The following is an 11,942-nucleotide window of genomic DNA, read 5'->3' as shown; positions in this document are numbered from 1 at the left end:
TCCTCCTCCTCCTCCTCCTCCTCCTCCTCCTCCTTCTTCTTCATCTTCTTCTTCGTCTTCTTCTTTTTCTTGTCATGGGACTTTAACTCAGGGTCTGGTCATTGTCCCTAAGCTTTTTTTGTTCAAAGCTAGCACTCTACCAATTTGGGCCACAGTACCACTTTCAGTTTTCTGGTGGTTAATTGGAGATAAGAGTCTCACAGACCTTCCTGCTAGGGCTGGCTTTGAACCCTGATCCTCAGATCTCAGCCTCTTGAGTAGCTAGGATTACAGGTGTGAGCCACCAACACCCAGCTCATTCATTTCTTTTTTCTTTTTTTTTTGTCAGTCGTGGGGCTTGAACTCTGGGTCTGAGCACTGTCCCTCAGCTCTTCAGCTCAAGGCTAGCGCTCTACCACTTGAGCTACAGTGACACTTCCGGTTTTCTGGTGGTTTATTGGAGATAAGAGTTTCACAGACTTTCCTGCCCGGGCTGGCTTTGAACCAAGATCCTCAGATCTCAGCCTCCTGAGTAGTAGGATTACAGGCGTGAGCCACCAGCGCCCAGCTTTCATCCATTTCTTTTAAGGTGCATTGAATCCCATTTGTGTAAGGTGGCCTCTTGAATCCCATCTCTTTGAACCCAGTTGATAGAAAGTTAATGTTTAAAATGCTGTTTGTAGTAAGCAAATGTTGGAACTCTTCAACTCATTTTAAAAACTGCTAGAGGTGGTATTTGTTTAAATAAACTCAAGGGCTTAAGTCCTTACATTGGATTTAAGATGTGCATTATAAATGTAACTTACAAAGCATTTTCCAGACTTTCATAGTTCAATTAGTATGTCCATTCTCCAGCCTTTGGTTATGCCCTGAAGAGACTGTATTTTGACTTTGACTGGGCAGAAGGAGGATTGTGCTTAATATTGAGCAACCAAATCCTTTCTTTATGCGTGGCTTAATTGTTTCTGAAAATTGTCAATGCCACAGGCAACAATCATGTCGGGGAGCACTATGAGTTTGAATCATGAGGCTCCAACACCTCGCAGTCAGCTGGGGCGACAGGCCAGCTTCCAGGAAAGGAGCAGCTCTCGACCACACTACAGCCAAACAACTCGGAGCAACACCCTGCCCTCAGACGTGGGCAGGAAGTCTGTGACACTGAGAAAAATGAAACAAGAAATAAAGGAGATCATGTCCCCAACTCCTGTGGAGCTGCACAAGGTCAGTCAGCTTATTTTCCTCTCCCTTTGGGCAAATGCAGTACCATTCTGCCTGGTACAGATGCGCTGATGCAACTGCAAGTAATGACATTCTCATGTGGTCTCTGCCTAGGACAAAAAGCCAGAGACGTTCTCAAAACAACATCCCTGGGTGGAAAAGGGAAGATCCTTTTCTCCTGGGTGAAACAAAGAAGAATGGCTCTCAAGCAATGTATTTATCAGGGAGTATTTACAACGTAAAACTATAAAAATAGAACAGTGACAGGCCCCAGGCTCAAGGCTGAGATCTGAGGATCGAGGTTCAAAGCCAGCCTGGGCAGAAAGTCCATGAGACTCTTATCTCCAATGAATCACCAGAAAACCGAAAGTGGTGTTGTGGCTCGGATGGTAGAGTGTTCACCTTGAGCTGAACAGCTCAGGAACAGCACCCGGCTCAGAGTTCAAGCCCCATGACCAAAAAAAATACAAAAATAAAATTAGAACAATGAAGCCTGATAAAACCATTTGAGAAGGGGATCAGAGAGAGTGATAGAGGTGCTGAGATTAGTTGGAATACATTGGAAACATGTGGAATGGTAGCAATGAGATACCCTCACGTAAGCTAAAATTGAGAAGACTTAATGTGGCCACTTTCTTCTAAAGACTTCAGTATCCTAATACACTATAAAATCTATCTATTTCATTTGTAGCTGTCAAATATATGTTGAAAGAAAGAATGGGAAGCTGGCTTTGACCAAACAATTTTACCATTTATTTCATAACTAGGTTGTGCGTTCGTTCACTCAAAGAAGGTATTGCAAATCCCCAGAGAGCACACAGTCTACTTGGGTAAACAGTCTCAGAAACAGGGGGTAGATAATGAGATCAGTACAATGATAGATGCAAGCTTGGAAGCCTTGGAGTCGCCACCCACCATGAGGGAACAAGAGAGACTTCCCAGACACAGCTGTTGAGTCAGCAGAAGAAGGTGGAAGATGGGAGGCATGTACAAAGGGATAGCAAAGACTGTGATGCTTAGAATGCAAATAGCCACCACGAGGCCTTTGCCTAGAATTGGAGCTGTGTGCATTTGGAGGGATTACAGAAGGGCAAGGATATTTCTGACATTTTAGGCTGAGGACCCTGGGTTAGGCCATATGTAGCTTGTTTACCCTATTACCCTGAAAGGATGCTTGGGCTTGGCAATTCATATATCCCAATACACTAATTGGCCCACACCATGAGGCTGGAGGAACTCCCATCATGATTAAGTTGAAGAAGCCATAGATTCCAGGTTGAGGAGAGGGCTGGCCCTCCTGATCCCCGCACAGCCCATGAACACTGTCTTCCCTCAGTTTCTTCCCAGGCAGAGAAGACAACATTGGATAACACACCCTCTTCAGCCTCAGAAAGGTTGTATTGATTGCCTACTAAGTGCTATCTATATTCTGCATGCACACCATAGCCCTTCTCAGCAGGTACTGATTATAGGATGAGAAAAAATAACAAGCATAAAATCGTCATTTTTTTCTCTTTCTGGAGTGAAGCAGGCTCCTCAAAGAACAGGTATTGATGGGTCAGAAACACAAAGACCTGTCTCCCAATTCTCCCTGCACTGAAAACATGCAACAGCGATAATGACAGCGAATTGGATGCAGAAGTTGTTAGAGCTGAAGTTTAAGACATGTGTCTCTGCTAAAATTTAGCTCTTAGTTAAAAGGAAAGAAAAAGTATATGTCTGCTACTGATTGGCATAATGAGTGGCAGTGGATGGACTAATTGGAACATTTATGTGACAGTGTGTGGACTTGGGGGGCCAAAAGATCTCTCTCTCTCTCTCTCTCTCTCTCTTACACACACACACACACACACAGATGGGCCACCTTGACCTGATAAGTGATATTTCTGTTCCCCTTCATCTCTTTGATTTCTCCTAAATCCTGGCAGTAAGTGCTTTTCCCGTGCAGTTTCACTTTTCTTCTGTCTGCTCCCTAGTAGAGTAATGTTTTCAAATACAAGTGTTATTCTGGCCTAATAAAGTCCCTAAAATTTCCTTGTTAAGTGAGACTGGTACTGTGGAACTCATGGAGGAGTTTATGCTCACATTTCAGGCGTGTCCTTTTTAAAGGAATTCAGTTGTTCAGTTTAAGTATTCAGGTTTGGCGTAAGCTATCAGAAATGTACATTGCCGAGCACTCTCCAGTGCTGAAGCAATTGAAAAGGGAAATGGTAGGAAAGATACTGACCTGAGAGTGATAGCTGTTAATTGTGCTAGCTTCTTATACGTGGGTGTCTTTTGAACATGGAAAGATTGCTTGGCATTGCGAAAAATCATACTGAGTTGTTAATGGAACTGACTGTTGTTGAATATGACTATTGTCCTATCTTAAACTTGTGTGGTGGCATGAAGAAAAAGGGATGGGGAATTAGAAAAGTTCTACCTACTTCCAAGTTGAAGACAACCCATGCTGAAGTCTGGGCAAGCAGAACACGGGCTGGTTTTCAGTAACCCAAACCCCAACTGGAAGCCATCTTGAACAAATCTATTGAGAGGATTCCAACAAGGCTACAAAGACCAGTGTGGATAGGCTGGGTGAGGTAAATAACAAACCAAACTGAACATGTGTGGTGTTATTTGCCTGTTTCTGTCTTTCTATAGTCATTTAGTTGAAGTTTGGGCTTATTTATGTCCAGGCCAGCACCTATAAAATCTATGTCACTTATATCTTCATCAAGATAAGATTTCAGCAAGAAAAACAACTAAATACACAAAGATCCGTCCCATTGAGGGAAAGAAAATAAAATGGGGGGAAAAAAGTTCAAACAATACCATTTCCTTGAAAGGTCATTAACATCATCTACACACAAGAAGAATGAAGTGCTGGCTTACCTACCACTTGCAACTCAGCCTATTCTCCATCATTTGTTCCTCGTTTTCTACCCATGCTTTCCTTTCAATCTTTTTCTTCCTTCAGACTTTTGGAAGGTCCCAATCTCTAAATGTGTTTCATTCATTGTCTGAAGCTCCTCCCATCTGGGCAGGCTTTCCTTCAGATTGCCCACATTCCCTCCTGAAGATGGAAATCTAGTTGTCATTCCTGACTTTATGAATAGACACATGCAGCCTCACTTCCTGTCCTGGTTTTGTAAGGGTAGGAGGAAGTTAGCACTGAAGTGATTTAGTACTTAATGTGGGGAATAGAGGGAACGATGAAGAGGTCCAGGAAAAGTGATGCCAAATCCCCTTAGGACATTGACACTTGGCGCAGGTGCACAGGCCAAAATAAATTGTACTCAAAATGTGTGCGTGCACGAGTGTGTGCACACGCGCACACACACACACACACACACACACACACACACACACACCATGTAGTAGAATCCTAAGTTCTATCCTGACTTATTTTCAGGGAATGTGAGTCAATGACCTACATTTTAGCAACCCCCTTCAGTGGACTCATCGCTGACTGGAGAGCGTGAAACACTTCATATGTGTTGTTAACTGCAGGTGCTGATTGCTGTGATTCAGTGAAATTCAGACAGCAACAGGTGGCAGGCTGAAAAGAAAAAGAGACTGCATCTGGGCCCTGGAGCTTCCACATGTTATCTCTAAAATGAATTCTGTTTTGAACTTCAGCTTATCACACATTCTTGCTCTTTGCAGATAAGGAGCGTGTGATCTCAGCTACAGTTCATTGATAACCTTCTTTTCCTGCTGAAGTTTAAATATCCCTTGGTGTGCACTTCATCTGTTCCTCAGATGAATTCTCAGCTTCACTTCCTTGCACACCCTAATACAAAAAAAATCTTTTGTGCAGAGGAAGGTTTTTCATATTAAAAGCACTTGAACTTAAAAAGGAAAGTGAATATTGACAAGCACTGGTGGCTCAAGCCTGTAATCCTAACTACTTAGAAGGCTAAGATCTTGAGGATCACAATTTGAAGCTGGCCTGGGCAGAAAAGTCCATAAGACTCATATCTCCAATTAGCCAGGAAAAAGCCAAAAGCGGAGTTATGGCTCAAGTGGTAGAATGCCAGTCATGAAAGAAAAAGCCAAGCAAGCATGAGGCCCTGAGTTCCAGCACCAATAGTGGTGCACACATGCATGCACACGCGCACACACGCACACACATACACTCACATATATGCATGTTGACATTCCCTTATCTTCATCAATCACAGTTTTCAATAAAATTATGTTTTGCAATTCTATGCAGTTATTTTTGTTTATCTTTTTTCAGAAAGGCTTTTAAAATAATTTCATAATTTCCCAGAGCCTGCCTTTATTTATAGCTGTTAGTGGCACAAAGCTGGGACATCTGAATCACTTATGAGGAAGCTGCTGCTCACATCTGTTTTGCCCACATCAGCTCTTCCAGCAGCCAAGGTCAGTTTGTACTTGCAACATTTGAGTTTACACACAAGGGAATTTTGCTCTTCTTGATGTGCTAAAGTTGTTTGGTTCGGTGGCTGAGCACCAATGGCTCCCACCTGTAATCCTAACTACTCAGGAGGCTGAGATCTGACAATCACAGTTCAAAGTTAGCCCAGGTAGGAAAGTCCCTGTGACTCTCTCTCTCTCTCTCTCTCTCTCTCTCTTTTTTTATCCCTGAGACTCTTAGCTCCAACTAAACACCAAAAAAAGCTGGAGATGGATCTGTGGTTCAAGTGATAGAGTGCTAGCTTTGAGCACAAAAGCTCAAGGACAGTGCTCAGGCCCTGAGTTCAAGCCCCAGGACCAGCATTAATACATACATACATACATACATGGTTTGTTCTGTGGAAAGAGTCTAATGCTTAATGCCATATACTTTGAGTCAGGAACAAGCCTGGAACTAAGAGGAAATATGAACTAGAAAGACAACTTATTCTTGCATGTGGATATTTCTTCACGCAATATTAGAAGTCAACACTCAAGATCATACAAGCCCTCATGCCACACACAGTTCTCCAAATAACTAGTACAGATCTCTCTGTGGTGGAAATCATTAAAAGGTAAAAGCAACACAGTAAACATAGGAGCTTTTTGCTGTTGTCTATCACTCTTTGCATTTATTTCTTCAGGCAAGGAATGATGACTAGAACACGGGCTTTATTGTCAGGCACACCTAGCTTTGGCTCTTAAGTCTGCCACTCATTAGTCATGCCATTTCTGTATACCTCTATTTTATTGCTTGATAAAGCAGGAATTACCCTTTAATCAAGAGAGGGAGATATCACAAAATAGCATTTTTCTCAATGAAGTCACCATCATTCAGAGTCCTGTCAAGGCCTTATTAGAAGCTCAGAAAATAAGATCTCCTATGCATCCCAGACTTGAACAAGCTCAACACAATTCCCTAAGTCCAGATGGATGGATATGAAAGCCAGGAGACTCCTACACAAAGAAATGGGCACATTACCACTTGGGCATAACCAGCATAGTCTGCTACCTCAGGGGCAGAAGTCAGTGAGGGAACAAGGGTTGGAGTTGGGTCATAATAATGGCATTCATCCCTGGCAAATCTCAAAATGCATTGTTTCCATTAGCACTTTTTGTTTGTGATTCTTCTCAAAAGTACTTTTGAAAAGTTTTTTAAGACATCAAAAGGTTAAACAAAGGGGTTACAATCTAACATGTCCACTTAAGTGTCCAGTGCTGCTTGATCGAGTCACTCCTTCCATCATTGTCTCCCCTCCCACCGTTTCCCTCCCCCTAGACTCATTTCACATTTTCACTTCCTTTATCACATTCGCATATTGGATATTCTTCCTGTATTTGTCTTGCTCCCTTTGACATTCATCCATCCGCCTCCCACTAGCCTCCATCCTCATTCAATCTCATTTCAGCTTCCTGATATTCATTTTGTTAATTTGTTGATTGTTTGAAGGTTTCACTCCATGGGGATTCACTCCTGCATATAGTATACTTTAGTTAACTAAATTGCATGTATATGGACTTAGTGGTAGAGTGCTTGCCTACCATGCATGAAGCCCTGGATTTGAATCCTCAGTACCACATAAACAGAAAAGGCCAGAGGTGGCGCTGTGGCTCAACTGGTAGAATGCTAGCCTTGAGCAAAAGAAGCTCAGGGATAGTGCCCAGACCCTGAGTTCAAGCCCTACGACTGGCAAAAAAGAAAAGAAAAAGAAAAACTCACTAAATTGCATATATATGCATATGGCCCTCTGTTCGCATGTGTTTAAAATGTAAAAAGCATCCTTTTTATACAAATGATTGGCTCATGTCAAAAAAGATACATATGTAACTCAGAAACAAGGAATAGCAGGGTGTGTGTGTGTGTGTGTGTGTGTGTGTGTGTGTGTGTGTGTTTGTGTGTACAAATCATTCAGTGAAGAAAAGAGTAAGATTTTTGCATGAGAGTCGAACTGCTTAGTATCTATCTTTGAAGTTACCTTTTCTAAGGGCAGAATAGAAATCATTTGCATCTCTGCTAGACGAAACTCACTTTGCATCTTATTACTTTTCTATGAGTTGTCATCTACCTTTGCAGTGTGAGCTCTGAGAAGCAGAATCTAAGTCACATAGACTTGCCATCCTTAGTCTCTGATGACCCTGAGGCCAGCATGTTAGGCAGCAGTGTCTTGTTTGTGGTTCTGATCATTTGTCTTACTCCTTTTGTCAAGTATTCTCTACTACCTCTCTTTAGAAATGTTAATAACTTTCCCTTAAGTCATCCCCTTGCCTGAGAATCTCGTCTTGCAATGCTTGTGCATCTCTGTTATCAAATATGTTGAGTGTGTGTGAGTGTGCATGCGTGCATGCGTGCATACATGTGCATGCACCCATGCACACTGGTACCGGGCCCTTAGCTTTTTTTGCTTTGACTCAAAGTGAGTGCTCTACCTCTTGAGCCACACCTTCACTTCTAGTTTTTTGGGGTTTTTTTTCTCCCAGGTTCTATGGCTCAAAATCAGGGCCTATGCAATGTCCCTGAGCTTTTTTGCTCAAGGCTAGTGCTTTACCACTTGTGCAACAGCCTCACTTCCAGCTTTTTGGTGGTTTATTGAAAATGAGTCTCACAGAATTTTCTGTGGGGGCTGGTTTAAAATCACAATTCTTGGATTTCAGCCTCCTGAGTAGTTAGGATTACAGACATGAGCTACTGGTGTCCATCAACTTCTAATTTTTTATTAGTTGATTGGATATGAGTCTCCTGTACTTTCCTGCTTCTAGTGACTGAGATACAATCCTCAGATCTCAGCTTTCTGAGTAGCTAGGATTATAAGTGTGAGCCACTGGTGACAAGCCAAATATGATGATTTATAGCTTGTAAATTTTTGTGTCATCTCCAGGATGCTCACTTGCAAGTACGAAGCTTGCTTAAGGTCATTCTGTTTCCCTAATGTCATTATGGAGCCCTCTGCAGCAATTTTTCCAAATTGTTCAGCCATGTTGTTATGTGGCAGAGTTGCAATCTTCTGACAAATAACAGTTTAATCCAGGGCTTGGCTCTTTCTTTCCCTAAGATGGGATACAGGGTTTTCTTTGTTCAAGGCTGTCAGTAATGTTAAATATCCACAACCCTAGAATGAGGAAATTAAATCATGGCCAGATGGTACTCAGAGCAGTGGGAGTCTGGTCAGTTGCATCTTTTCATCATTCCTAAATGACAGTGAGCCTGGGCCTCAATTCCCACGGGCCCAGAGGCTGAGTGGAGAATGCCCCCCTCCCAGGGTTGCAAGTGGCTGCTGAATCAAGGAAGGATGATGCTCAGGAAAACAGAGGCCTGTAATTTACAGAGGGAATCAACTGGAAGAGGGTCAAACTACAGTGACCCACGGCTAGAAAGAAGATGTGTACAAGGGACGGGCATGCTATGAGTTAGCAACCGGCAGCACTGAGCAAAGACACCAGACACAGGAACTGAAGAAGGTACTCTGCAGTGATTCAAGCATGCATCGCATACCTCTGTCCCCCAAATCTGGTGCTTCTTGGGTTAGGCCTCCAGCCTAGCTCTCCAAAGACCAAGTCAGCCTTTACTGGTTCACATGTAGAGCTAAAGCCTAGCTCTTGATCTCATTGGCGAGTCCTCAGTTTTCCAGGGCTGAATGCCAAACCAATGGCCAAGAACAGCAGGAGATGGTGTGAGGCAGCTGGCCCTGTCTCTCCTTTGCCAAGGATACTCTCCGGACAGAGACAGCAGCTGCCTTTCTGACCCAATTTCTCTCGGAGCCTATTTGAGTTTTTAGTGGTAGGAACAAGATTGCTTCCTCTTGGGCTGGAAAATGGCAGTTGGGAAGATGGCATTTTATTGGGCTCAATATTGTTTTCTTCTAGCCCCACAGGTAGGATAGGACCAATCTCAAAACCAACATGAGTTGAACTGTCAAGTTTAAAGGAACAAGACTACCTACCCCCGTGGTATCTGCCAGGAGTAAATCCAAGTGCCTGGTGATTTGTAGGAAAGCCAGCTCCATCTCTGGGAATCAGATGTTGATTTGGTCCCTAAAGCTATTGAATACAAGGTTTAACCACAAGGAGGCTGTCAGGGCCTGAGATCTGTTTCTAGGATGGCTGTCACTTATTGTGACTTGCTCAAGATGCCACATGCAGTTGTCCTTAAAATGGGAAGAGTCGGCTGTGCTGCTAAAGCTTTGCCCTGTGTCAAACCTTGGATTTCTGATCTCTGCTTCAAGGACATTGTTCAGAAAGTCAGGAAGATTTGCCCAGAAATGTAAAACAGAGCTGAATTTCAGTGGGTTTCTCGGCTTCCCATCAACAGCTTCTGCTAGGGGTATGGGCTAGAAGCAATTGAAGTGCAAGCTGAAGCACAATTAATATTGAACTAAGCTTTAGAACTGTATCCTAGACCAGAATATGTAGCTCCAGAGGTGAATTGGCTCTTATAGAACAGAAGAAAAAAACTGCAATTATGTTCACGGCCCAGGTTTCCCAGAGGAACCCTGAGATTAGAATAAAAACCATACCAAAAAAAAAAGTTTTGTTTCACATAAGCCAACTGTTAGGATAGTGGTCTTAAGAAGTGGAAAGCAGGAGTTTATGTGATATTCATAGAAAACCACAAGAGGGCTGTGATGAGAAGAAACTCAGCAAACATGATAAATTATTCATCTTTCGTCTGTTGGGCAGTTGGAAATGAATAAAGGCTTCCTGACCAGCTAGATTATATGTCAAAAAAATAACAGAAACATGGTTGAGTGTGAGAAACACAGCAAATGAGGTCAGGTATTGTGGTAATGAATCCTAGAGTTTCTGCATGCAGTTGGAACAAATCACTTCATCAACTTTTTTCAGATTTGGTATCCTTATTAGTAGAAAGAGAATGATTTTTCTCACGCAGAGTTGTGGTGAGATCAAAAGCAATCATCTGCAAGAAATTCATCAGTTGAGAAAAATATAACTTAAACCTCAAAATCTTAGAACTGTTCTTTGACACAAAATAAATCAAAAGTATCCTCTACCAATCTCCAAGCAAACAGAGTGACATGGCATATGTTATTATTGCTGCTTTGAGAGTAGCTAGCTGTACTTTCCATTTCTGTACTGTTGTGCTGTTGATTCTGTAATTTCCTCTTTTATGGCTTTTTTATTTTTTATTATTTTGCCAGTCCTGGGCTTCAACTTGGCCTAGGCACTGTCCCTGAGCTTCCTTTTGCTCAAGGTTAGTGCTCTACCACTTGAGCTGCAATGCCACTTCTGGCTTTTTCTGAGTAGTTTATTAGAGATAAGAATCTCACAGAATATCTTGCCCAGGCTGGCTTTGTACTATAATCCTTATATCTCAGCCTTCTGAGTAGCTAGGGTTATAGGCATGAGCCCCTGGCACCTGGCTCTTTTTTGTATGTTTGTTTGTTTGTTTTTGCTGATTTCATTTTTGTTAAGTTGTTATTACCAGCCAAGCATCAATGGCCCATGCCTATCATCCTAGCTATGCAGGAGGTTGAGAGCTGAGGATCCAGGTTCAAAACAAGCTTGGGCAGGAAAGTCCTAAGACTCTTATCTGTGACTTTAAAGATGATAAGCGTGCTGCTGATCCACTCTGGTAAGCATCTGTCTTGAGTGCTTTGGCTAATGTGTTGGTGTTGGCAGTTTTAGCTATTGCTCATATTGTTGCCTCTCCTAGATTCTGGCTTAAGGAACAAATATCCAAGAATCATAGGCCAAATGAGCAATAAGGAATTTCACAATTCCAAGCCCATACCAGTGAAATTCAAGGATTAAGGAAAATGTTGGAAAACATGTCTCTGACCAAAAACCAAAATGGATTCCTAATATCCATTACAAGCTTAGGCTTTGAATACTCATATTCGATGCACCGCAAGACTGTAACAAGGTATTCAGAGCAGATACTGATCCCCTTACTCAACCAGTCAGAGTCCATAGAAATGTACTTCCTTCTATCTCTCCCCACAGCTGGTTCCAAGTGGGACAAAGATTACCTAAAAGATGCAAGATAATTCTAGCTAATAAATATGGAAGTTAGGAGCAGAAAAAAGTTATTACTTGAAACCCCAGTACAAAATTTATTGATTCAAACAGTGATCATCAGTGGCTAGACTATTAGATTAAATATTGATGCAATCAAGGAATTAGGCTGTTATCATCTGAACCCACCGAAAGTGGGACAGCTTCTCACTGACTGATGGGATATCATTATATACCTGTCATCTCTTGTGACTTCCACAGAGCCCCACGCTTTGACCTAACTGCTTCTCCCTGTCATCACAATGTTCATGTCACATATAGAGCAGATTTTTCAAAGACACACACACACACACACACCATGTAGTAGAATCCTA

At 42.3% G+C, this 11,942-nt stretch overlaps 1 protein-coding gene across 1 annotated transcript in view; it reads left to right on the top strand.

The window, feature by feature from the left end:
- Positions 1 to 11,942, top strand: part of Grip1 (glutamate receptor interacting protein 1) — a 169,088-nt gene that overhangs the window by 149,996 nt on the left and 7,150 nt on the right. The window contains exon 23 of the mRNA XM_013018571.1: positions 967 to 1,200. Coding sequence (XP_012874025.1) covers positions 967 to 1,200 — 234 coding nt within the window. The remainder of the gene's footprint in view (positions 1 to 966; positions 1,201 to 11,942) is intronic.

The sequence above is a fragment of the Dipodomys ordii genome, unplaced genomic scaffold (assembly GCF_000151885.1).
Source record: "Dipodomys ordii isolate 6190 unplaced genomic scaffold, Dord_2.0 Scaffold3, whole genome shotgun sequence".
In the NCBI taxonomy this organism is placed as follows: Eukaryota; Metazoa; Chordata; class Mammalia; order Rodentia; family Heteromyidae; genus Dipodomys; species Dipodomys ordii.
The sequence above is the reverse complement of the archived record's forward strand: the minus strand, read 5'-3'. Positions and strand labels throughout refer to the sequence as shown.